The sequence below is a fragment of the Lingula anatina genome, chromosome 1, assembly GCF_051362555.1.
Source record: "Lingula anatina isolate TDL-2025a chromosome 1, LinAna3.0, whole genome shotgun sequence".
NCBI lineage: Eukaryota > Metazoa > Brachiopoda > Lingulata > Lingulida > Lingulidae > Lingula > Lingula anatina.
This window is the reverse complement of record NC_141767.1, coordinates 43,047,312-43,074,800: the sequence shown is the minus strand read 5'-3', so window position 1 is coordinate 43,074,800 and position 27,489 is coordinate 43,047,312. Positions and strand designations below refer to the sequence as shown.

At 35.4% G+C, this 27,489-nt stretch overlaps 2 protein-coding genes across 8 annotated transcripts; one reads left to right on the top strand and one right to left on the bottom strand.

The window, feature by feature from the left end:
- Window positions 1-445: 445 nt before the first annotated feature.
- On the top strand, window positions 446-9,345 carry LOC147764373 (uncharacterized). Of its 6 annotated transcripts, XM_087008734.1 has the most exons (3): window positions 5,211-5,474; window positions 6,737-6,829; window positions 7,961-9,345. In XM_087008734.1, exon 3 carries the CDS (start codon window positions 8,197-8,199, stop codon window positions 8,689-8,691), a length of 495 nt encoding a protein of 164 aa, XP_086864860.1. In that variant the 5' UTR covers window positions 5,211-5,474; window positions 6,737-6,829; window positions 7,961-8,196; the 3' UTR covers window positions 8,692-9,345. The 6 variants fall into 6 exon arrangements, with proteins under 6 accessions (XP_086864850.1, XP_086864865.1, XP_086864880.1 ...); XM_087008724.1 differs by lacking the exons at window positions 5,211-5,474; window positions 6,737-6,829 and adding an exon at window positions 446-618; XM_087008739.1 differs by lacking the exons at window positions 5,211-5,474; window positions 6,737-6,829 and adding an exon at window positions 1,896-2,031.
- Window positions 9,264-27,212, bottom strand: LOC106181816 (RNA-binding protein 28). Of its 2 annotated transcripts, none has more exons than XM_013566311.2 (19): window positions 27,033-27,212; window positions 26,184-26,232; window positions 25,340-25,455; window positions 24,837-24,958; window positions 24,501-24,576; window positions 24,056-24,148; window positions 23,221-23,298; window positions 22,807-22,881; window positions 20,326-20,532; window positions 20,085-20,142; window positions 19,776-19,885; window positions 19,346-19,419; window positions 18,893-19,031; window positions 18,622-18,686; window positions 18,196-18,351; window positions 17,777-17,926; window positions 17,120-17,194; window positions 16,469-16,771; window positions 9,264-10,871 (listed from the first exon to the last, which is right to left on the bottom strand). In XM_013566311.2, exons 1-19 carry the CDS (start codon window positions 27,160-27,162, stop codon window positions 10,731-10,733), a joined length of 2,217 nt encoding a protein of 738 aa, XP_013421765.2. In that variant the 5' UTR covers window positions 27,163-27,212; the 3' UTR covers window positions 9,264-10,730. The 2 variants fall into 2 exon arrangements, with proteins under 2 accessions (XP_013421765.2, XP_013421766.2); XM_013566312.2 differs by having other exon boundaries at window positions 20,326-20,529.
- Window positions 27,213-27,489: the final 277 nt, after the last annotated feature.

Here is a 27,489-nt window from a genome sequence, read left to right as displayed (position 1 = left end):
TGTAAATGAAAAGAGCATCATCAAATTTTAGCAATTGTCAACTTGTTCCCGTTTCGAATGAAAGGACGGAATTAATATAAGCTTCATTTCTTTTATCTTAATTTCCAATCTTTTTCATTTAATAGAACATATCTCCTGTAACATAGGCTTAATGATAATATATGTGACAAGAATGGAAGACCGCTAGAAACCGTAGTTCATTTCCCATTAATTTTTTCACGGACACAAAACACTCCGAGCTTTTTTCAAGGGGCATTGCCCCTTATACCGACCCCGATAAGCCTGCCTTACCCCAACCTGCACTTATAATACGAGAGCTCAGGCTTCCATTCTTAGGACTACCATTCCTGTCACACCGTCTTAGGACTACCATTCCTGTCACACCGTCTATGTGTATCAAAGCGGGTAATGCTCGCTAAGCACATCTAATACAATGGATCTGTGCTATTCGAGCATCTCTACTACAACTTAACGAAGTCAGATCTGGCGATGAAGTTTTTTCGAACTCTAAAGAACTGCGCAAAAGCGACCCGTCACGTGAGTTACGGACGCAAACTCCCCTTCACAGGGCATTAAGTGGCAACTCTGGAATGATCTAAAAAGAAGGAGCAATTAAAGGTGAGTGTAATTTTATTTTGTTACAAATCTGATCGTGTGAGGTAGTGTCATCATCGACTGTACCTATTGTTTTTATATTTTGTATTAACGTCAAACTGTATGATTGAGAGCCCTGTTTGTGTAATCATGGCGTGCAATCATAAATCACTCTTATTCATATTAAGTTAATATCACACGGACTGCATTAATTCAGGGATATAATCATAACAAAATGGTTCTGGTGAACAATAATGGAAAAAACGTTGATCATTGATCTAACTAGAATTTTGTGAAACACCGCACGTTTTTGCGAGAAAGGTTTTCTAAAATTAGCACTCTTTATGCGCACCCTTCCAACAATTTGCCTTTAATACTTTACTTTGGCTGCCAGTCTGTTTGTTAGACAACTAAATTATCAAATAAGAAAACAACCTGTCTGACTATCTTAATATCGCTTTAGCAACCTTCACACCAGATGTCATACTTTTTACGATGGTTATGAAAAACTTTAATCCCATTACTCGGGGGTAAACATTATGAACTGACGCACTTGGCTTGGTTGGTAAATAGTCCAATCTCTGTACGGATAAGTCAAAGACAGATCTAAGAATATGAGAGGTTCATATTTATTTTGGGTTGATGATATTGTTGACGCATGATTACTGAACAGTTTCACCTTTGACAAATCTGTTACTGCCTGCGAACTAGAAAGTGATTACCAAATAACGGGTGTTTTCTCAGGCTTAAAATATTCACTAAACTCATCACAATTCTGTCCTGATATCATTCACAGTCATTCTCTAGAGAATTTGATATATAGTGGTATTAATTGGTGAAAAGCTCCCTGGAGAACATAATGCCTAATATAATATCTGTGACCGATTTCATCTTTGTTGACTTCAATTATTTGTATCATTTCACTGATTGGTTACTGTGGATTGACAATAATATTAAAACCTATTTGGTATTAACGCGTCTTTTTGATTAAATGTTCGCCCTGTTAGTGATCCAGGTAGTCTCTGCATGGGGTCAAAAAATCAATTTGTAACGCACTTGCCTTGGGCATTTTCTGGCTAAGGTGGGGCTGAGCAAAAGACAAAATTTGTGTACTGGTTCTGGGAGGCATCAAGAGAGATCTCCAGGTGAAATACATGGAACACCTTGTCATCATATCACTTAACAAGGAAGTTGAAAAGTTAGCACTGACGTCATCGTGTTGAAACGCACATTTACTTCCAGTTTTCATGCCCCAGAACAAATAACCCTATTCCAAGGACATTAGATTGACGTTGAGTCCAGAATGCGTTTAATTAAGCTTCAAGGGATGCTCTGAGAAACGCAAAGAATAGAGAGAAGTGTGCAATTAGACCAAGTAAACAAACATTGCCGCTACCTGGTCGCCGCTCTCACGGCTGTTCCTCAAAGTTGTGCCACGTAAGTCCTGGAAACTCTGATAATATGTTGTCAGGCTTTATTTTTATACAGAATAATTGGCGACCGGCTGCTCTTCAAGATTAAACAGCTTATTCATTAGGGTTAATATTTTGATCAAAAAGCTTGTAATTATCAGAAAACCAAGACGTAAATATCATATCGGTGGAACAAGACAAGTTATAAAGGAAGGCAAAATTTGGTAAAATACAATTTGCCATTTGTTTAAAACGAGAGTTAACGGGGAGATTATTCACCCTCATGACATTTTGAGCTTCATCTGCATGGAAAAGAGATAAGCTAGTTATAACACAGGGATTCTGACATGTGATGGTAGATGCTATCTTTGATACTTTGTTTGTATCAATCAATAGACTGGTTTGTATCTTGTCTATCGGGGGCTTGTCAGTTTCATTACTTCGTCTGGATAAAAAGGTAAATACCCAGCGAATGGTTTATCTTAATGTTTCTTAATCAATCAATCCACTACACTTCGATTTCATTAAAATTTTTCGAATGATTTTGTCTCTCGCACCATGAAGTTGTGACTCAATAGCTCTTGCAACATCTAAGTGGCGCACAATGCAGAAATTACGGTGTAATTGCAGTACCAGAATTAGTTTTGTCTTTACATACTTTCGTGAAGAGAGAGAGAGATTAGGAGTTATAATATCCCGCGGAGTCAATAGAACTGGCTTTGTCAAACTTCATACAAAGGATACTGTCAGTTAAAATGTGTACTTGAAAAAACGTGTGAAGATGGAGAGCAATCGGCTCTATTCTATCACGAGGGAAATGATGTCTACGACCCTTCTTCTAATTCGTTTTTACAGATGTACTCAGCAAGTCTGTGCACTCATCTGATATATGATATACGGCTGAACCGTCAGCTCTTTGCCTAACGTGCCATTAAGTTTATGCCAGAAGAAGTGAGGTTCGGCGTTTAACGAGGCGCAATGACATGCATTGAGGAACACATGTAACGTGTTCACATACGGGATTAATGAAGACATTGCCATTGCAGAGCGTTTGAACAAATCAAAAGCTGTTTGTCTCACAGCGCCCAATTCCCAAAAGCCTGTGATATTGTTTATAATAAGGCACCCAAAATGACTTCTATTGATCAATTTCCAGCTAATTGTATCTCGAACTGAATATCAGATAATTGAAAACAACCCGAAACAAGAATGAGGCTGTTGATGATGGATGTATTATTATTCATCGATATTACATTGTCATTTGTTGTCATTTGACTTGATACTTTGACTTTATTTTCCTGGAGAAAAAAAGAAACGGTAGAATGCTGGCCTATCACATTATAGCTTTTTTGTTAAGAGGAAGTTTCCACATCTGACACAAGATTGGATTACTTACATTTTCTATGACATTCTATTTGCAAAGAGATCGTTTCTTAGAAAGCTTTCATGAACGAGTTTCAAGCAACTCGGTATCTTATATACAGTATATATCTTTTCCATTCAAGTAACGCTTTCATTGAAGCGAAAAAAATTTTTATAACAAAGGAGTCTACAGGAGAAACACATGTTCCCGTATGCTCCTAGTTAAATCGGATATGATGAAAGTAAAACCAGATAAACATCTAGGACTTAAACTTTTGACCACTGCTCGGCCTGTCTAACGATTTCCATCAATAGCAATTCCAGTATCAGTTGCTTTTTGTTGGGACATCTTCTAATATCCGATCGGAAATTAAGACGAGGTTAAACGCTCAATATACTGTTAATAGTTGTATGGATAGCTAGTGTTTCTCACTTTCATTTTCCTGGTTGTAGTACATTTAAGTGGAACCCTAAGGGAATAAGCAGACCAATATAGTGATACGAATGTGGCATTTCTTCCTCTCCCTGTCAAAGGACCTCGAGTTCCAGTCTATAAGGAACAGAACTCAGAAACCAGCATTACTTAGCGTCAGCGATAACTGTGATGGATACAAGAGATAAACAGTTTTTGTAGTAAAATACTTTCTAATAACATACTAAATGCCTTACATGATTTTAAAAAAAGTTATACAACCCCTGGGAATGTAGCAGCGGAGATATGTCACTCTCTTATTCTTTGCCACTCCTTCGAGGGCATGTATCCACGTCAATTATCAGCCGTTACACTCCTCTATCTTACAATGTTTTGGCTGTCTCTTGAAAAGTTGGCGAAATAAGATTGACTGACATTTTAAGTGACTTTCACTATCTACCCACGAGACACTCTCAAAATGCTAATATCCACAGCCCACAAATAATTGTCCAATCAAATTAGGTGAGAACATTTGTAAGATGGTTTCGTTTGGCTTTTATGAAATCGCATCAAAGTAACATTATTACAAGAGTCTACACGGCTGTTCTAACTCTTGGTAACCGTTGACAGTCATGGTTATTGGTTATCTACATCCTAAGATCGTCTCTTATTTTGGCGTGGAATCAGTCTTACCGCTATGAATCACAGGTCTGTTCGAATTAATTTCTATAAAGGACACGAAACCCGGCATTCATATATCATGGGAAAATAATGGCATATTTTTTCATGATGTTAGCGGAAAATGGACATCTTAATCATTAGGCTTAGAAGACACGACAGTCCGATTAGTTGCTGACTCAGAATAAAAGAAATCGTAACAATTAAGCTTACAGTGAAACCCAATGCATAAAGACTAACATTATCAATGGCACAATATTCTGGGATTATGTACATGTAGACAGTCTCAGACCATTTCATATTTTGACATGAGATACAGTCATGCCAACAGAAGGCCTACTTTTACAGGCCTTAATCTGCGCAGCCATTATTTAGAACGGAATTGACCAAGAGGTTTACCTTGCCAGCCTCAGGTCAACTTATAGTTGACCGACTTGAACATACCTGCTGGACTTTCAGCAATTCGGGAACTTGATATTAAAGCAAGGGTGTCTCCAAAGCAATTGATCAGGAAATGTAGCCTAATATTCACAATGTTTTGGGTCAGATCTATAATGCTATGGCTAGGAAGATGCTTACTGGTGGGTGTATCTTGTATATTCTCAAACCTGTTAACTATTTGATTGGCTTCTTGTTATCAGACTTGACAATCTACTTCTAATAGACCGAAAACATTTGCCTATATCGTCGGTAGTCTCAAAGCAGCTGGTTTTTGCTGAGGGTGGTTTTACTCTTTAAGACCTCAGATCAGGCACTTTTTCGGCAGGGCATATTTTACCCTTGATCACCTCAGATCAGCTAATATTTTGGTTGGAGAGCGTGCCTCTCCTGCCAGGTGTGCGCCAATCCATCACTGAACATGGCATATCCACTGATCTCATACTGATCTCAGGTGCTGAGCAATATAACCTGAATCATATAAACCAGAAGGTAAAACTTTGTCTATCCTGCCAAGAGCCGTCTGTATTGGAACAAAGGCAGAAGTCTGCATGTGATTATATTGGGGCTGTTCGAAGGTAAGGCAAAACGCTTTCTGTTTGATTTTCATGGCTTCAGGGAAAAAGTAAAAAAGATGGTATAACAAATGATTCCTCAGGGTTCATAGTATTAAGAAGAAATGCCTCAATTTTAATTTAATTGAGTTAGGTTTTAGGGTACATACATTAATTTGTTGCGTCAGTTGGTTGTGCAAAGATAAATATATTTCTAGTTGTTTCTCGTGGACACATACTAATGGCATAACTTTGTTGAGCGATAAGAGTCATTCCTCCTGTAAGACTTGCCTAATTCGCTCGTTTTCAAAGTCCCGTTCCACGTACACAGAAACGAACGTGGTTAAATCTTTTTTTTTTTCAAATTCAAACTCCTAACGACCTTAGCTTGTTCCTGAAACGAACCAGCAGAAAAGAACCTTATTTTGTTTGGTATAGGTTCTCCATGACTATTTTTGTGTATGACATTTTAAAGAGTAATTATTTGAATAAGGAAAAGGTCACAAGTGTAACCACTGCCCCGGTAACATTTTTATCTAAAGAAATAGGAATCCCGCAGAGGGCAACCATTACTATGAAAGCTTATTATTAAGGCTTAAAAGTTATCCATTATTATAGAACGAAGCCGGATAGACTAAAGACCCCGTGTGCATTTAGTGAATGCTAAGAAATAGTTCGTTAGTCAAATCTGCTTTGCCTGGTAAACACTTATAGGGTGAGTTGGGGGTCTCGTCTTTTGTTGTGACTAGTATCAAATAGAAGAAACCAACCAAAATTCAACATATATATATATATATATATATATATATATATATATATATATATATATATGGTAAATTTCATTCAGTACCACATCATCTGGCAATATGGAGATATATATGGGTTTAAAGCCAAATTGACTGTACCGACTATATTATACGTATTCATACACATTGCATTTGTGAACTGCCAAATTATTAACATTATTTTCTGGAATAATTTGAATGGGTTTGAAAATGTGTACCCAGGCATGAAAAGAGAAGTTAACTGCACACATGAAGACGACTACGATGACTCATAAAAAATTATGTGAGATGTAAACTGTTTCAGTAAAATTGGCATAAGGAGATCATTTACAATATCGTCCACGTACACGAGCCTACACAATAGTTTTCGGTAAAAAAAAATGGTTCTGTATCTCGTGAGCGAGACAGAATAATTGCAATCTCTCTGTTGGCTTTATTGCCACAAGATCTAAGTTCATTGCTTAAACAAATCAATTTCAACACATGTTATCCTGATTTCAGATTCGGATCATATGATAGCACAATCCGTTGGAATATTTAAAGTCTGCCATACCTCATTACGACTCCAATCACATCCTTTCGCATATACTGTCTGTAAGTGTACTTTGCATTGCATATGGATCAGATTTTGCTGGCGCCACACGGTGCCGACTTAGACGACTTATACAAAGGTTAACATAATGGCTATAAAACATGTTGCTTTTTGCAAAACAGACTGTTTACATCTTATAGGAATTTGATTGTTGGATAATTTCAAATAAAAGACACCAAAGCAAATACCTCTGAATTGGTGATTGACATTCTAATGTGCTTATAAAGACGGCAAGTTATAAGCTAATTTTGTCTCCACATCTATTGAGTCCATCAAGCAAGATGATATTGATCCCATTGGCAACATTGTTTAACTGTAACTTATTAAGTTAATTAATGACATACCAAAATATAACATATTACGTTAGAAATTAAACAATGTTGCGAATGAGAGCAGTATGGGGCCAACTGTCCTAAATAGAGAAATGCTTGCCAATGTGTTAGGTATTGACGGCCTGTTTTCCAATTACTGATATATACCAAAATATCTAAAGAAGTATCCAGTTATCTCAGAGATATATTTGTTTACCTAAACATTTCGCTGCTGTGAATCTGATTGTCCAGGTACCCTACCGAGTACGAACCATTGGCCTTTCGAAGTTTCTAAGTTATGGCTACTGGTTTTCCTAAATAATGACATAGATTGGTTCCAACTTCACTGAATGACCAAAACTGTTCTCTTAACATCCAATAATGTACATGACCTGGGGATAACATTTTCACTCGTTGTTCGAGATCCCAAGGCGAATATTTGTATCAACATCTTGTGTAAAAACAAGGAAACATAATCTCCTTGTAATCACGAGGGTGAGTTGCAACCTTTTCTTAGTGTTAATCTATAGGCAGCACGCGGAATGGTTGCGTAAAAGAGACCCAAAGGGGCATGGTGCTATTTACCATCTAATGTCAAGTAGACCATACCGTTAGACAAGTCTAACGCAACATAACATTTCCCGGTGTTGTAAGCTGGGCGCCTGTTGGCCTTTAAACATCGAAGTCCAAAAGGAATAACACAGGTTTTGAAGCGTGTGTACATTCCTTCAAGTTTATGAAAAACGGCGTTCCAGTATCAGAGAAATGTATTTTTTAAACATAATTTCTAGAGCTAACTAGTTTTATTTGATTTGTTTACAGATAAAAACGCTCTGAATAAAACGAAGGCACACCTGTCTGAGGAAAAGAGTTTATACTAGTGCATCCCACAGCAGGCGTTCATAGATAGCGGAGAAGTACTGCGTAGAAGAAACGCAGCTATTTACAAGTAATGAGAGTGTGCTGGAATCTGTCGACAATATAAAGAACGGAGAGCTATCAGCGAGAGAGAGAGAGAGAGAGAGGAGTAACCAAGTGTTGACAAATATCGTTTCAAAATGGATGTGCTGGACCCCATGTACAATTTTGAATCTCATTTCCCCGAGCGTCTGTCTCGTCTGCATCTTCATACCGACCTTCACCATCCTGGCCAGAGTAGGTCCTTCAAGACAAGGCAAGGTAAAAAAGGGCGACGTGAACGAAATGCAGCCCGTTACCGCACACAACCTATAACATTCGATGAAATTAAAGAGGTGGACGAGGATGAACTAGAAGAAAAGGAAAACGATTCTGCTCAGAAAACAATTGAGAGCCTGAAGAATTCCTTTTCAACATTTTCTAAAACCATACAGGATAAAGGCGCGTTTCCAAAATCTCCCGACGCTTCCGGAGTACCAGCTGCGCCTGCGTCGCCAATTGGCGCCAAACCAGAGCAGTCGTATTCTAATCCAGACCTGTCGCCAACGAAAATAGACAGTTTGCCCTTGACACGAGATACGAGGCGATTACGAACCAAAGCCGCTGGGAAAAATTCAAAAGAATGTGACACGTAAAAAAATATGGCCAAACGTACAAACAGATTTTGCTTATTTTCATACAATTACAAACATGATCGCATTATCAGTTCGGAAAACTTTGTTACATTTCTACTTGCAAGAAAGCTTCTAGGAATATGTGAGATTGTGGACATTAAGCATCCTGGTTTGAAGAATGTTTACTGCCTTTTTATGACGTTTTAGTTATAAGAGCAGTGTTATTGTTCATGCCAATCCTGAGGTAGCGTTATAAAACGTTTGGTGGTATAATTGACACTTTGGTAAAGGAAAGTATATATATTCTGGAGTAATGCCAGCCAGTGTACATTTTTTTAACAAACACAACACGAATTTCCGATTCCTCAGAAGTTAACTGCACCCTTGTATTATTTCATATTAATCGGTATTGCCATTCAATGGACTCCGGTTAAGCTTTCGCATGTACGTATTGTAAAAAAATTGATATTAAGCAAGTATACTTACGATACCACTTTAAGATAGACCATAAAATGCCGTTGAATTATTTATAAGACTATGTTTTTGTTAGTAATAAATATCAATTAGAATCAATTCACAGCGAGGAAGCAGTGGAAATCTTGCCCAAAACATGGCTGCATATTTGGATGTTTAATTCAAATAGTTTTTAAAAATAAATAAAAAAAGGTATAATTATACCATGTTTGAATGTTACAATATAGCTTAAGATTTTAACTTAAAGTATCTCATACAACAGAATACCAGAAATAGAGGACTATAATTATCAATGACGCACGTGTAGTGTCAATTATTCAGCGTAATGATACGTGGCTTCGCCGTTCCTATCCCTCTTAAGTTACCCATTTTTTACATTTCCATAAAAAACGTAACAGAACTGAGCAAATAAATATCACTGACAAAAGTTGATTTCTATAAAACCATTTGGTTGATGATTCCACATTTTTCTATACTACTGCAACTATTTACACTAATTAGAGAGCATAGGCATTTTCTAGAAGAACCCACGGAAATAAAATCAGCAATCCGTTAACTACTTATAGTATTGTGCTGTAATTACACAGCAAACGTACTAATTTCGTGAAATATTTTTTTATTTCTAGACTGAGAAAAATAAATAAATACATGCATCTACTTTTTTAACTTCAAGAATTTTCACAGCAAAAAGCTGTCATTTACACCATAAATTATCATCATAATTTAATCCCAATTCATTATTTAAATTTTTTTTACAGAGAAACAAAGAAATGTTCATAAATCAATCAGTTCAATACTTTTAATAAAATAGTTTGGACAGAAATATAAGCTATTTTGCTGTTTAAAGAATACATTTTTTCTGGACCTCTGCAGAAAATTCTCAAATGACATGCAACATAAAATATCATTTCGCTTAGTGCTTTCACATAGTCACAAATTACATACAGTCCTTTTTTACAAAACTCCTCATGGACACTGCCTTCATTTACATCTAATTGACCCATCTTTTTCTTCAACAACTCTGAAACATCACCGTGTTTCAATTAAGATATCACATTCACTGTGGAAGATAGTAATGTTTGAATATCCTGACAGCCAGCACTGAGATGCATCTCTCTTAATCTTGAGCAGCAGTGCTGGTAAAAAGGTCATGCTGTTGAATCCCATCCTAGACCTTGTGGATTTGGAAGTTCACAATGAAGGTCATAACAATGATGAAATGCCCAGCAATACAGACTAATGCTACATGTACATTCTCACATCTACACTGCGGCTGGATGTGACCACAGCACACTTGTTGTACAAATGAAAGTGTGGTAGATTGGTCAGTGTGATAGCTGTGTTTATGTGTATGGTATGGGTGGCTGATATCACATTTTGCTGTGTGACTACACCTAAGAAAGGAAATGTCTATACATGTATTTTTAAGATACTATGATGGCACCATTTTGTGATGATAGATATTAGGAGTAAGGAGTGAGTGTGGCTGGAGTGACAAAATATTGTGGTAGGTGTAACAATATATTGTGGTTGGTTTGACAATGTATCATGGTAGAAGTTACATTGCACCACTTGTTTCCTAGTTCCTATGCAAACCATTTCCCACTCCTTGCAGCAGTGTTCTTGTGTGATGGCATCAGTTTCTGTCTGTATTTGTTTACCAAATTATCAAAATCATCAGTCTGATACTTGGATTTCTTCCTATTCTTCTTCTTTTTAGAAGGGTCCTAAAACAATTAATAAAGAAATATTCAAAATAACACCAAAAAGAAGGTGCCCCAGAAACTGGTTTAATTTTAACTCCAAGGCAAAATGGTGTATGGAATTTCAGCTTTTCTTGACCAGTTATATTTTCTATATATTTCTTTTCATCAATTAAATCTATTTGATTTTATTTCAATTTATGTTCTTTTGTCTAATTAAATTTTTCAGTGATGTCTGTCCAAATTGAATTACATATTTTTATCCATTAAGAGAACCAATACATTAAAGATCACTTGATATGTAAATTTTTGGTTATGACTGGTATACTGTATTTAAAATAATAGTTCCAGGATCTTTTAAATATCTCTTGTTCCAGATTGCCCACAAAACAGAACTACATTTACACTATATGTCTAACACTCTATAGGATTCTCCCTTTCCGAGAATGCTTTTATTCAATTAAATCAATAAATGCAAGCAGCAAGCAAGGGGCTACCTTGGGAAGCTTAAAATAATGAATTCCCTGATGCATGTAAATAGAAATATGTTGAAGCCATGTCGCAACTGTTCACACAGCATGACATTCCAAGAGGTGAAGGGATCCTAGAATTAGTTTATCACAAAATGATTTTCCTTACTGTGACTGCAAGCATACCTGCCTGTTCAAGATCAGTCTAGAAACCACATAAAAAGGCAAATGATCCCCATACATGTATATGAAATGCAATACCAGAACTAAACACCACCAGTAAGAAAAATAAATATATTTTCTTCTGTAAAAAGGTACAGACTTGATGCTGCACATGAATTTTTGTGTTATGTAGCCTGTGCATGTTTGGATATTTTAGATCCTAAACACATGCATATAAGCCCTGAAAAGGTCCACGGCTACTTATCCTACATAAGGCTGAAAGTGTTGTGTCTGTATATTTGTGTTTTTGAGTGTCTTTGTGCATGCATGTATATATGGACATAAACACTGGAATAATGAAATGCTCTAAATGCCAGCAAGTATGAATGTTTTAAAAGCCAAAGTGTGCTATACTGCCCCACTTCATAGCTTCCATCTGATCAAGATCTGATAGTATGGACTGCCTCTACTTTCCACTACCTGGACATTAGTGGAAGTCAGCAGGTATTGCTTACTTATCATCAGAAATATTTACTCTCTGTGGAGAGGTAACCCATTACTACCCCAGTTTATCTCTCTGGATAGTCCATTTTCTACGTAATACATGTGCCTATAATAACAGTTTTAAGCTGAGGGTGATGGACTAACAAATACTGTTTTTAAGAAGACTTGCGTATCTTTAATCTAAATACACACTTTTCTTTCGTGGCGCATGCTAGTCAATAGCTTGGGTAAATAATATCTTTCTACTTTAAAAAAACACATTTTTGAGCATTCAAATAGATTTAACACATAATACATATATGCACAAATGACCTATTTTTTTTTTCAACTGCAAGACCGTACTTTAAATCTTCCTTCACACACTTAAATCTCAAAACGCAATTTCCTACACAAATTCTGGATTGGCTTAACATGCTGTCAATGAATTGCATCATGTATCAGGAAGTAAAGCAGAGGGAGTTAATGAACATGACTACCATCAATACATGTTACAGTGACAGTTGACTGTTTGGAAGGGGAAAATTATTAAGAGACAAAAAAATGGGACAGTGATAGAGAGGAGACAAGAGAGTGGATTTGGACCAGAAAGAATCCAAGGTCTATAAAGAAAAAAAAAGCAATAAGATCATCTAAAGTACACAAGATTTTTGACAAATGATGATGGCTGAGCAGTATTCGTGACCATGGGCACATGACGTGATGTGAAATTCTCATTCCCCTCAATCTAACACATATCAGCATCTGTCCTTACTGTGGCTAGGAAATCAAACCAAGTCAGTTTGGATCTTACTAAACCAACAATCATTTATCTACAAAACCCATTTGAGATTGATAAATCTACTGCATGTCCATTGTATTACAAGCTTCAATATGACAGGAACTATTTCTAGCCTCCAAGGAGCCATTACCAAGAATAAGCCAGACAGCACATTTCTCCATGGATAACAGCAGTGTGAGGCTCACATTTGCAAATGGATTCCTGTTTTGCAATTCTGTCTCTATAACTAAAATGTTTCAGTAACACAACTTGTCCTATGGTAACTGCATGGTAATATTTCCTTATTCCTATTATTGTTAAACAAATTTCCAGCACTAATGATGCCTCTGATTTTAATGGTGAAATGTGGCACTTTTCATGTTAACATGACTGCACAATTGTATGAGCTGACTTAGAAATGAAGTGATGATAACTAAAATGTGTTAGCTGAAAATTTCTAAATGCAAAAAATCTTTCAAAGTTTGTTAGAATCTCATCCCTAGCAACATATATATATATCCATTAGTCAAGGAGTTTTCCTTTTATCTGTCTGGCCATTCCACCACTGTATCTGCTTGACCTATCTGCCACTTCTGCCACTGCCCAGTACCACTACAATCCTCACATCCTCATAAGGACTTATCAGCTGATATGTTTATTAACCAACCAGCTATACTAATGTGGGATACCTGTATATCTACAGGCAAGGCCAGATCGCTGCCAAATTCTGGGGCACCCAAACATAAAATGCACTAGAAGAGGTACTGATAATCCCAGAGAGTATTCCATCAGGGCATATTTTTAAAAACAATTTGCCATTTTTCTTTCGGTAATATCTAGAACATTCTGGCAATTTCTTTCATTTTACCTGTCTATCTAGATCTTTGCATTCTAAAGTGGCTAATTATATAGCTCACACAAGTGCTGACAGTAGCTAGGGTGTCCAACTGTTAAATCCATTATAAAACTGGTTTATGCAGATATGACTTTTGGGGGAATCTAACAAGAAATTCACTTCTAGCCTATATGACCAAAGCGAGAAGGACATTCAAATGGTGATGATCTTATTACACTGACACTGCTATTGATTCTGCAACAGTATGCATGGTGACATCAATGTTATTCCTGTATTCAATGCCTATAAAAAAGTCAATGAACCAAATCTTTTCACATACTGTGTGATGCACTGAGCATAATTGAAAATATCTTGTCACATCTAGTAGTTTTTTCTTTACTAAATGCCCTTCACAAACCTTTAGTTATTTATGTAATCCTTTTAGAAAATCTTAATCCAACTATCATAACAAATCCAAATTAGAGCACTTTATATGTCAATTTTTCTGGTATTTGATCTATTTTCCAGCATTCCACCAGGATGCATTTTAATATTAAAATATTCTGCACAGTAATGTTTCTAAAAACCCTGCAGAATACCAATCAGTGAATGGTATGAGAAGGTATCTTTTAGTGAATATAACTTAATCTGAAATTTCTCAGGGAAAATCAATAAATTGATGTTTATATCAGAGTTATGGAGTTCAGAAAGCTATCCAGTACAGATCTGCTAATTATATACAAATATTCATGATTGTGTTCGGCTGCAAACACTGAAATTCACTGTAATAACCTTAATCAAACCAAAATCAATACTCTTCATGTTTTAGTTTGGCATGTTAAAATGTTTTATATAGAAGATGGTATTTGAATGTCATCTATAAATGGCATTAGAAAACCTGAGCACACCCCATCCAAGCTGCCAGATATCTGGCACCAAATCAAATAAGGGATTAAATTTGGAAAAATGAGATAAAATCTTACACCTGCTTTAGCAAAGTTAGAAAATTCATTGGGTTTTTCTAAAATTTATAATGTTCAAGTCATCAGAGGAACTCTTATTAGAAACACTGGGAGAGCATGACATCCCTGTTTCTTCAAATGTAAGACATTATCTTCACACTACAAAACTTTGTATCATTTACGAACACAAGGCTGTGCCAGGAAAATGCACACGCACAGCAGACATATGGTGAATTCCAGAGTTAATTTTCAGTGAAACTCCATCCACCTTCCATCTGCTGACATCATGTTACATAGGATGAAATAACTCGGCAGTTATCTTATGCCCACAAAGATTAAGCCTTACATTCTCTACCTGCCTACTTGTCACTGTGCTGAGTTTCCTCATGCTTCTCCCTGCTTACCTGTTCCTTTCTGCATGACTACTATGAGGATGCATGCAACATCAGATACTTTGAGGATTTCCAAGAGGCAACCCTAGTACAATATCTGTTTAGCCAATACCCAAAATTAATTAATATTATTCACATTTTTGACTAAATTTAATGACCCACTGATTAATTTTTTTTGACACTTTCCTATGTTTTAACATCAGTTAGTCATTTCTATTCACTGGACAAAAATGTGGCATGTCAGCAAGAACTGAGATTACTGATGCTGTATGCTATGATCTTACACAACAAACATTCATCTTAATCAATCAGAAGCACATTAGTTATCAGTTGCATATTTTGGTGTGCTTGGGTTACCCTGAAGTGCAATGAATCATTGAATCTTGATTTAAGTGAGGTTGTATTGGCTTTTACTTTCTACGAGATCATAACATTAAAAAAATCTTAAAGAACAAAATCTATGGCCACTGTATTATTTATTAGTTAATATAATTTTCTAAATATGATCTAAGCTTCATTTGCTTGCTTTTATAGCTGGCATCAACTGTTTATCAAGTGAATCATTTATCTAAGATTACAGACATTTATAAAATCCCAGAGATCTTGGGTAAGACATTAGTCACCATTCTCAAAATGTAAGAAAATCTTTTTGGCTGATGTTATAAGGTTAACTACATGACTAGACAGTTGCGAGGGTACAATATGGGGATCTCTGCGATGAATCCTTTAAGAACAGGAATCATGTTCCTCATTTCTTGGGGGAAAAATGTTACCTAAATATACTGCCATGCTGAATTTTTTGTGGAAGACTTTTTCACCTAGCCAATGGAAATAGCAGTAAAGGTTGAGAAAAACTCAATATTATATAAACATAATCCAGTGAAACTGAAGGGCAAAATGAATTTATTTCCATTTTCTAGCCAAAGTACACTAAATTCAGACATCAAAAAAAATTTTCTTGCATGTATGGGCCATAGAACATTGCTGAACCATTGCCTTTCATGGTCTGATATTAATGATAATTTCATTCCACTGCAATTTTAGAGTAACAGCACTCTTTCCTCCACTTCATTCCAAAACAATTAATGTATCTCATTACACGAAAAATCCATTTTCCATTGATAGCACTCACATACTGGACCCTAAGTTTCTGAGGATGAAAACAGGAGAACAGCAAGAAGAAAGTATTTGTACATTCTAAATCCAATGTTAGGTATTCATGATAATGCTATGATAATCCCACAATCAAAGAAGATAAACTACACTTGATACATGGCTGATTCAAAGATGAAAATAAGAAAACTGTGGCATGCAACATGCATAAATTGCTATAAAAGCCCAAGTCACTCTTGAGGTACTTTTATACCCTTTCATTAGCTCAACCCTGTATTTGGGAAGTGTAAAGCAAGTCAAACAGGGATTTATTTTTATATACAGCAGTGTGTTAGATGTGACCTATAAAACTATTCACTGAGTGACATCTTGCAAGCAGACAAAGAATCATTGTGTTAGGTGTGAATCTGTGCATTCTTCACTTACCTTTGCCTCAGGATGCTCTCTACTTCTTGGTGGTCTTGCATTCTTCAGTTCCTTCTTCTTTCCTTTCCCTGTGATCTTACCACCTCCCCTAGGTTTATGTCTTATCTTAGGGCCCCAATGCTTTGGAAGCCCCTTGGGAAGTTTTTGACTAGAATCACCTTTGTTTTTGACTTTATCTTTTGAAAGAAGTGTCTCTACTACATTGTCATTTGACTGTTTTTTTCTTTTCTTTTTATTTGAGGGCTGTTGTGATGTGCTGTTTGCTGAGTCACTGTGCTTTCTCTTCAATGTTCCTTCTTTTGCCTGAAGTAGAGAATGAAAATAATTGTATGATATTTGTTCTATATTGGTTTATATTTATATATTTGTTAAAGAAAAATAAATAAATAAATAAATAAATAAATAAATACACAATTAAAGAAAATATTGTCAGACATATATATATATATATATATATATATATATATATATATATATATATATATATATATATATATAATAACACTTCACACTTTAAGTGCAGGTACATGCATTCGCAAAAAATGGAAAAGGGTGAAAAAGGTAAGCTTATTTCTCAGAAGAAGTTAATTAATTTAGGGTGAAAATGTTTCCATTTACAAAAAGAGACCCAGCAACTTGCACAGCACCCACCTGGTTTCTTGAAAGCCTCTTCTGTTTGGCTTGCAGAGCAAGTTTGTTTTCCAGTGAAAACTCAACAATTAGTCTCTGAAAATCAAGAAATGATATTCAATATTATATCTCAGCATTTTGATAGTCCAACTAGGAAAACTAAACATTTACACACTGAATTAGCCAATATTTCAATATTTTAGCATCAAACAAAAATATCAATACAACAGTTACCAAATTTGGTTCCTGTCAGCGACATTAACCATTGGCCTAACTGCCAATGCCATTAAAAATTGGACAGGGCCAGTAAAATTTCTTAAAAAATAGTCAGTTACTGGCCTTATTAGGCCTGTGGATTTTGTAGCTGTAACATAATTACATGCACTCTAATCTGTTTCATAAATCTTCAGACTAAATGATGAAGTCTTCTTTAAATAACCTTTTGAAAATCCTATGTTTTTATTCTTATTTTTTATAGAAAGCCTGTCCCACTTAAAGTAATTATTTTTTTCAAAAATTGGACTTGGGGCCAGTGATTTTTGGTTTGGGACAGTAAATTCTCAGTCCCTGGTGGCTTAGATAATCACTAAGTTGAAAAGTATTTAGCACAGGCTGTGGTTAAAAATGAAATGAGGCATAAAGTATGCATTACATAAAGAGCACAAATCAAAACTTTACCTTCTTTTCACCAAACAGGTCTGGTGAGTTATTGGTGGCATTCAGGGCCTTGAGTGCATGTTCATGGTCTGTGAACGTAACAAAACCATACCCCTTTGACTTGGCTTCCCCCTGAGAATTCACTTGGGTGAAATCTCTCATTATACGACTCTGAAAAAAGAGCTCGAAATTGTCCAAAACATACCTAACAACTGCCATTTTATTCAAAATCTGGGTGTTTAATCTTTTTGCCCAGCTACATTCAGAACATTGGCAAAATTTCTTTACTAGATAACCATACTGTAACAGTTTTTCAATAACATTTTTAATTTTGGAAATTCATTTAAAAATCTTTTCTCTTCATCACATCCTAATCTGAATTTATTTCCAAATGGCCACAAAATAAGTGAACACCAACATATTACCAGTGGTAACCATACCTCCACTATTTTAGCTTTCCTATCCTGTGCTGCTTTGAGGAACATCTTCTTCAACTCCTTGTCATCTATTCGAACTGGGAGGTTTCTGATGCAGAGACGTACTGGAGAAATGAACACATTTGGGTTCTTCAGTTTCTGTCTCTTCAACATTTCTACCTGAAATTGCAATTCATACATCTATCACCTATCACTGCTGTCACTTTTGAAATTGGTACAATACAAATTCTCTACAAATGTTACTTTTCAATCACAAGTAAACCTCATTATGGAACTCTAAAAAAGAACATCCAATCCATACCAAGGATATTTAATATTTCATTTTTCCATCCAATGATCTTAACATTATTTCATCTCAAAAGCATGTGACTAAAGCCCTTGTACTATAATCCATGCAAAAGCCAAATGTGAATCCCCCAGTCTATTTACCTTCATCCTTTTAGATAGGTCACTTTGGCTCAAGCCTTCTGCTGCCTGTGTGCCTGCTCTTATCACTGAGGAAAACATACAAAATGCACTTTAAATATTTCATAATAAAGTGATAGAAAGCTGTCATATATTTCTTTAGAAAATAAAACTGCAAAAACAATGTCTAATATTGTGAGCATTGCAGAAAAACAGTGTTTTTATGCATCATCACATTATTTCCCCTCAATCCTATGTAACCAGAACTTCCAATGAGCTGACTTGTTGCACTCACTTCCTTCTCTCGCCAGATGAAGATTGCGGTTGTCTTTGCTCTGTTTTTCTGTGTCCTTTTTCTTCAATTCGGCAGCCTTGTTTCTATCCACTGCTAAAGACAGCAATAGTTTTCTTCCATCTAAAACAATGCCCCCACCCTGAAAAGAAAACATTAGAAACAATCCAATAAAGAACGCATGAACAACAGTTATATATCACCTGACACAAATGTTTCTATTACACAATTCTTTGCTAATTGCCTCAAGTGACAAATGTTCCTAGATGTAGTCTGCCTAGACGCCATACTTTCAATACTATTTCACCAAATAGTGTTTTTTATCTCAGATTCTACTTCAAAAATACTAAATACCTTTCACAAAATAAGCAGTAACATTTACTCAAGTTAAAAATTTATTTTAGCTTGTGCTGATGTCTGACACATTCATGTGTCACAAAAAAATCAAATTCTCACTTCTTTTTCATCATTAGCCTTCTGTAAACATGTCTCTGCTGCTTCCTGGTCCTTGAACTGCACAAATGCCAAACCTACAAAAGAAATCAATCAAATGCTAGTGTCACTGGTCATTTCATCCTAACTTAATCTACTATTCTGTACAAGATCTCTCTTACATTTTCAATAAACAATCTCCAATATAATTACCTATTTTCAACATACATGTATGTTTATAAAATTACTAATGCCATGATTTATGTCAGACTATTAAAGCTTCAGTCTTAAACTTATGACATAGATATACTACCAGGGAAAGAAAATCTTACTTTTCAATCAGTCTGATGAAGATATTTGAAGGGATAAAGCTTCCTAGGTCAGTTAACAGCTGTGCATGCATATAAAACTCTTTAGCTTTATCTTACAATTTAATTAAGTTTTTCTTATTTACCTTTAGAATGTTCTGTGTCTGGGTTAAGAACAATTTTGACATAATTAATTTCACCAAACTCTGAAAATGCTTCCTCCACATCTTCTTCTAAGGAGTCGTATGAAAGGTTTCTAAAACAAAAAAGACTTCATATAAACATAAATCTGATAACATACAAACATACATGATTGAGGAAAAATACGATTGTTAGTTTAATTTTAAAACATTTTAATAAATCTAAGTCATTATTTTTTTTACATGAAACAGAGTGACAAATGAAATGCCTATTCAATAAACAAGTAACCAAAACCAATAACAGTGATGGATCACCTTATGAAAACTGTTCTTCCTTCTTCTACATCACTCTTCAGGTTTTGTCTGAGTTTGCCTAAATAAAACAAACATCAAAACCCATATCATCCTGTTCTTTCAAACAAAGAATTGAGAGGAAAAAATATTCAGACAAACTGACAAAGTAGTTATATTTTCCATATTCATCATAATACATTTCCATCATAATACAACTGGTTAACTTGAGTATGATGCACTTGCACCATTAGACTTTACATACTTTTCCATTTTTCTTCTGCTTTATCACCACCACCAGCATCATCATCATCATTATCATCATCGTCATCATCAGTAAAACCCTCATCTGATTCCTCTTCTCCATCTTCATCTTCACTGATGCTCCTTTCTCCCTCATCCTCTCTATTATCCAGATCACTATCTACCTCTTCATCGGAGATCTCTCCCTTATCTACATCACTGCTGACTGCTGAAAAAGATCTATTCTTATGAACAAACCCATTATGACTGATGAACATACAGCAACATATACCCAATCTACTTGAATAAACACACTTTAAAAGGTGAACAACAGTCCAGGAAAAAAATGAAAATCTACACCCCAAAATCAGTCAGTACTTCTTTGACCAAAAACGTGTTAACTAAGTTTATTGTAAAAGAGCAAACAAGACAATGCACTATATTTAATTTTGAGGAATGACAAAGTATCACTTTTGATAAAAATCTTATACAAAGCAGCGGCTGGTCTTTAGTCTAATACAACACTAGCTACTGCTGCAATCTATTACAAAGCTGACCACATACAGACTAGCCAAGTGCTCTCAGCAACGAAAGATACTTTCTCATCAGATAATTAATCCTGTCAAAGCCATTTATGATAGACTCATTTGTGGCTAGTTTTGTTGAGATATTTGCAATTAGAACTAGAGGATCAGAGAGGCGATACCACCTCCAAATATTGTACCACCAGCTGGAGCATTCGTACAGACCCCCACATACACAAAATAAGGGACACAGCCACCAGTCCTGTGCTTGACAAGCTGTAAAAATGCAATCAACAAGAATTTTCAAAATATGCAAAAAATATATATAACTAAAAATGGTACAATCAAAGTTTAGTTCATCGTAAGGTAGGTCAAAGGTCAAATTCAATGTCACAGTAAATTGCCAGTATATGACTTCCTATTCAACTTCAATAGTAACTATGGACCTATCTCTGCCAGGTTTGGAGTTAAAAGAGAAAGACATAAGCAGAGTTCAGTTCATGATAATAAGTAGGTCAAAGGTCAAGCCAAGATATGACTTCCTATTCAAGTTCAATAGTAACTATGGACCTATCTCTGCCAGTTTTGGAGATAAAAGGGAAGCAAAATTTGCAAAGTTCAGTTCATGGTGAAAAGTAGGTCAAAGGTCAATTTCAAGGTCATAGTAAGATTGCCAGTATATGACTTCCTATTCAACTTCAATAGTAACTATGGACCTATCTCTGCCAGTTTTGGAGATAAAAGGGAAGCAAAATTTGCAAAGTTCAGTTCATGGTGAAAAGTAGGTCAAAGGTCAATTTCAAGGTCTCATTTAGATTGCCAGTATATGACTTCCTATTCAAGTTCAATAGTAACTATGGACCTATCTCTGCCAGTTTTGGAGATAAAAGGGAAGCAAAATTTGCAAAGTTCAGTTCATGGTGAAAAGTAGGTCAAAGGTCAATTTCAAGGTCACAGTAAGATTGCCAGTATATGACTTCCTATTCAACTTCAATAGTAACTATGGACCTATCTCTGCCAGTTTTGGAGATATAAGGGACTAAATGTTATAATTTTGGAGTTACCATAATGTGCCATAAATTTCCTACAGAAAAAATTAATTAAAATTAAGAAAAGGTCATTTTGGTCAAAATTCTTGAAATGGGAGGTGCTCTGAAGTTCCAGAAGTTCAAATTTGATGAAATAATGTCATTTTTTACCACAAGTTGTCTGCTTTGCCAAGCCTTATTTTTTATTTCGGAGTTCAAAATTTATTATCCATTACCGTACTGTACATTTTGCCTTCACCACCAATATGTACTTTTTGATACAGCGAAACTCAAAAACTGTATGGAATACAAAAAAACGGAGACCACCTCCAGTGTTAGGCTTTACATGCTCTACAAAACGCAAAAAAGAATGGGTCTCTAACATTAACGGTTCCCGAATTAGAGAGAGTTTTCAGTTTCGGTATCTTATGGCCGCTACTCCTGTGAAAATGCACCGATTGACCCCAAATTCACAGAGATGAAAGATGACCTGAAGGGTAACACTTTCCAATAATATTATTGGTTAAGTCTGTGTGGTGTCTGAATAACAGGGCAAATAATTTTTTTTTCGTAAAAAAATTCATTTTTTTGAAAATTTTGGCCCATTTGACCTTGAAAAAAAGGTCAAAGGTCAAATCCAAGGGCATATTTGAAATCTACACATATGACTTTTGGAAAGACGTCTGTAGAAAATTTTCCCATAATTCCTTCCGTAGGGTAGATAATTAGCTTTTAATTTTGCCATTTTTAGACAAGGGTGCATTGCAATGAGTGCCACACCTAGACCCCAATACCGACAAAGCCCAAATTTTATGTGGAACGAGTTGAGATTATAGGTGACCTAAATCCAAGAGATGGGTACGGGGGCCCTTACCGTCTAGGAGGAGAAGCGGTAACGGTACAATTAAAATTCAACAGGTGTCAGTGCATATCTGATAAAAACAATGTTACCTTGCTCATCACTGCCCTCCTCCTCACTATCATCTGATCCATTACCACTGAAGGAGCCAGAGTCATCCTCAGAACCTGAAACATCACAATGCAAACTTACATGTGTAAATACACACACACATACTCATGCACAAACACACACATGCACACACACACACACCCACACACACAGGCAGACACACACTGATCATCTATACATGTGGTGTATTGAAACATGCCTCCCCCCCTCTCCCAAAAAATTAACACATATCGCAAAATATGAATTAAAGAAATCTAAAACAAATATTTTTCATCAGATAATGATATAATGATAGTAAATTACAATGAGATGACAAATAATCTGGGTATATTTGCCAACTGCTACCATTATAAATAAAGTCTTAATTTTAGTTAAAATCTTTATTAACAACACACCCTGATGTTCTTGTTTTTTCTTCTGCTCTCTATCATAAACTCCCTTGGGCATAGCCCAGTCTACAGCTACAGGGCGACCTGAAAGTGCAGACAACATCACGTAAATTTTTAGACAGACATGTAAGCAAAGCATATGACTTCAACTGCCACAATATCAATTTAAATGTTTGACACTGGAGCACAGGTTCTTTTCATGTCTCTGATTTTAGTCACAAGTTTATTGCTTAAATTAAAAATTAAATGCATAAAATAATAATCATTATAATTTTGTTAAGAATTGGATTTTTATGGAAATTGAAATTGAGATCCAAGATGCAGTCAGGCCTGTAAAATTAGTTAAAGGTACCCTGTACCAGGTCCACAGATTGATTTTTCACTAGATTTTCACAGATAAGTTTATGGCCAATTCATGGCACATTTCTCCACTGTAAAGTGCACATAGATAATCTGTGGTCCTGGTAGAGGGTAGTATGTCCCCATCTAGGTTGAATGCCTGGATAAAACATGGATAAGATATAGGATATACCAAAATGCCTGGTTTAAACTGGATGACATTCCAGGGTTACAGCAATTACAAGTTAAACAAAGATAAGATCTGTGTCATACCAAATCAAAGGAAAAGTACACTACATGCTGTTCTCTTTACTCAGTGAATATAAGCCATTGCTAGAGTAATCTAAACAAATTATGTCCATCAACCATGACAAAAGAAATGTAAAACGTTTACACTGACTGCTTTTTTCTAAAAACAATCTTTACAGTTTTCTTGCCTTCTTCTTTTCACGGTGTTTTATCATAACTCAACCAGCGCCCCTTCCTTCTGACATATACTTACCCAGAAGCTGTGTTGCGTTGGTCTTGGTAATAGCTTTATTGGCAGAAGCCATGTCTGTAAACTCCACAAATCCAAACCCAGCTGACTTGCCATCTGCAGAGACAAAGCTGTATTCACAACCAAAGTTGCTTTTGCCACTCAGGTTCACAAAGAGGATAAACGTTTTTTTAGAAAATAATGTTGCACTATTCTTGCAATCACCGTAATCTGTCAAATTTTAGACAGTGAAAATAGTAAGTAGAGACTGACCTTGTATTGCCACTGATACCTCTGGATAAAATCTTGCATTCCTGGCTCTAATAATGAAAACCTTTTTTACCTCGACATTGTCTAATTATATAAATAACCACAACTAAGTCTTCCTGTATTTAGAAATATATTTTACATATTTTTGCATGCACCATGACAGTGGCTCTGAAAAAGTCTGAATCAGTATAACACTTACGTGATTTCTTTGGCACACGGACTTCCACAATACTACCATGTTTTGAAAAAAATGTCTTCAAATCTTCTTCAGTGCACTATAGAAAAAAATTGAAATCATATTAAGTAACCCATTTGAATCTCAATTCTGGGTATGGTTACAAAGACATTTTCAACTGAGGTTTATTTGAAGTTCTCCTGTGAGATGGTAGGCATCAAATGCATATAAAAACCCTTTACCTCATGCAATATAGTGAAAATATATAGGCAAAATGGTGAAAATCAGCATATTTAACTATAATTTATATCTGTGGGTGTTTTCATTCTCTGTGCATAAAATTATTTGCAAAGTGTTTACCTTCCAAGGCAGGTTCCTTATGATCAGTCGGGGTTTCTTTGTCTTCTTTTTCTTCTTTTGTTTAACTTTTTCTTTTTTGTCTTTCTCTTTTGCTTTGTTAAATCCTTCAGTTTTTTCCCTGTCTGTAATGAAATTGATTGTAAACAAACACATTTCACCTGTATCTAAAGCATTGCTGATCAAACTCTGAGTTTTGCCAGCTGAAGTTCACTAAAACCAAATACCACATTTTGAACGAACTTGATAAATATATTAAATCTTAACCTAGGTAATTTTTGACTGAATGATAAATGTAAGTTAATGTGTACAAGATAACAACTAACATTATTACACAGTTGTTTTGAATAGTGTCCTTAAATGAAAAAATGCTGACAGCTACCTCAAACTGTACAAACTTATTGCTATGTGTTTATAAATGCATACTACATGTTAAATATTTCAACGTACACACGGAGCTTGAATATCAATAAATGTAAACCAAAAACATAAATAAAAATCACAACCTGTGACATTTTTGTTTCTTCCAGCTAGTTTCTTGAACTTTTTGTCAGCAAAGGTTATGTGCAGTTTCCTTGCATTTACTGCCTTAACTTCATCCTTGGCCTTCACAGCATCTTCTCTGAAAAACAAAAATAAAACTAAGCAATGGCAAAGCAACTTTAGTGCCATCTAGACTACAAAGCTTTTGGTTAAACTAAAACAAATAAAAATTTGAACGAAGCATAGGGCTTTCTCACTTTGTGTTGAGAAGACTATTCAATGAAAAAAAAGCTATGGTTTGAGATAGAAAAGTTAGAAAAACCAGCTTTGGTGTGCCTCAAACAAAGCAAAGTTAACATACAACATTAATATCATTCATACCGGTAGCTTAACTCATCTAAAAATATGCAGATTTTGAACATTCTGGGTAAAGAAGAAAAAATAGAGTTATCACGGTATCATGTCAACCTACAATTTACAAAATTTAAAAATCTGCTACACATTTAATTTTGTTTCTCAGAATAATTCTTTAGTGTAAGCACAATGTTGAAGAGCCCACAAAAAAAAATGCACTGAAGAGTCCAATTCATTCAAAAGCTGTTCTTAATGTTTCTATACCAATACTATGCACTTCTTTTAGAAAAATCTGTTCATTAAAATACACATTACTAATTTTTATTACCACATCCAGCTAGGCCTTGGTACTTCTTTTATGGTAAGCTTTAATTCTAGTGCTTAATGGACTGCTCCCAGTCTCGTGTAAATTTACTTTAACATTGAAGTCTTGAATATATGCAGGTAACCAGAGATTAATGACTAAGCCTTTGCCCAAACGAAAGTTCAATGGTTTATATATATCTTTCTTACCTGAGTGAAAAAGTCACATAACCAAATCCCCTACATCTGTTTGGATTATCTAGGAGAAAAAGCAATACATGTGCAGTTATTTCTTAAATATATATGGAAGTATGAACTTGATGTTCATACAAACACATAAACAAAAATTAGTAGATGACAAACATACTGCAAAATATTGGAAAACAATCAAAGGGTCCAAAATACATGAAAATAATATGTATTAATACTGGTATAAATATCATTACCGCAGAGATTCTAACGTACATTTTTTAATGATCTTCAACCTTATTACTAGGCACTGGTATCATTAGACTGCACAATATATATATAAAACATAAAATACATATTACAGGGGCAAAATGTTCATAAAGTCAAGACTACCCCTCCACTCAAGGTATATATCAGAATGCTCTAGAAGCGCCACAGTCAATCCTGTCTTGCAGCAGCACTGGCCAGCCTGTGACCAGTGACCACTGAGGCACCTCGTTTAACAACCTATACAGAAATCTTCTACGCTTAAATTCTAATACTTGTGAAAGTATAGAACATTTGTCATTTTATGCAACAAACCCCATGAGAATTCATCAAGGCAAAGTATGTTTTTGAGTTGGTACAATAGTGCTCAGTGGTCACAACTTTCTGGCTAAAATGGGGGGACACATTCGCCCTAATATTCCTATTAAAAAAACTGTGATTTTTTCTTTAATTTTAGAACTATCCAAATTTCAAATACACAACAGTCTGGATAAAAAAGACCTTTCAGAAGATATAACTCGTGTTTATCTGGCACATCCTAATTTTTTTTTGTTGGTCTACCTACTTAAAATATGACAAATGTCCATATGACTATATATTTACCATTATCTTTTACTACAAAACACTGTTTCAATGGTCCTACGTCACTGAATATTTTTTCTAGGTCTTGATTAGTCGTGGAATACGGCAAATTCCGAATGAACAAGGTTTTCGATGCGTGTTCCTCTTCCATGCTTGTTTAGATTCATTTAGCATAGGTGGAGGGCCGCCCAAGATAGCCCACATCCCAAGTCGGATGTTTAGTAGGGCAGTAAGGCGAGGTGATATATCGCCTGTTTATAACAACCAAACTTAGTTCAGACGATTATATCGTATACGATCTAATTCCCTGTCCATACACACCTAATTATAGCCAATAAAAATTGCCCCTTAAGAAAAATAAATAAATAAATAAATAAATAGGAATAAACATCTTTATTTGCACTGACGCAAAATGAAATAAATGCAAAGCTTTAGCCCCTATTCTTTTAAGGCCCTGTCACACATAATAGAGCATTAA

What these genes read in the sequence shown, in the direction of transcription:
- LOC147764373 (XM_087008724.1), top strand. Translation starts at nt 8,197, where the DNA reads ATGGATGTGCTGGACCCCATGTACAATTTTGAATCTCATTTCCCCGAG.
- LOC106181816 (XM_013566311.2), bottom strand. Translation starts at nt 27,162, where the DNA reads ATGGAAGAGGAACACGCATCGAAAACCTTGTTCATTCGGAATTTGCCG. An exon ending in CAACGCAACACAGCTTCTGG is followed by an intron (nt 23,299 to 24,055) that starts GTAAGTATATGT and finishes CTGCACTTTCAG; the next exon opens with GTCGCCCTGTAGCTGTAGAC. An exon ending in AGGCTAATGATGAAAAAGAA is followed by an intron (nt 19,032 to 19,345) that starts GTGAGAATTTGA and finishes TTTTCTTTTCAG; the next exon opens with GGTGGGGGCATTGTTTTAGA.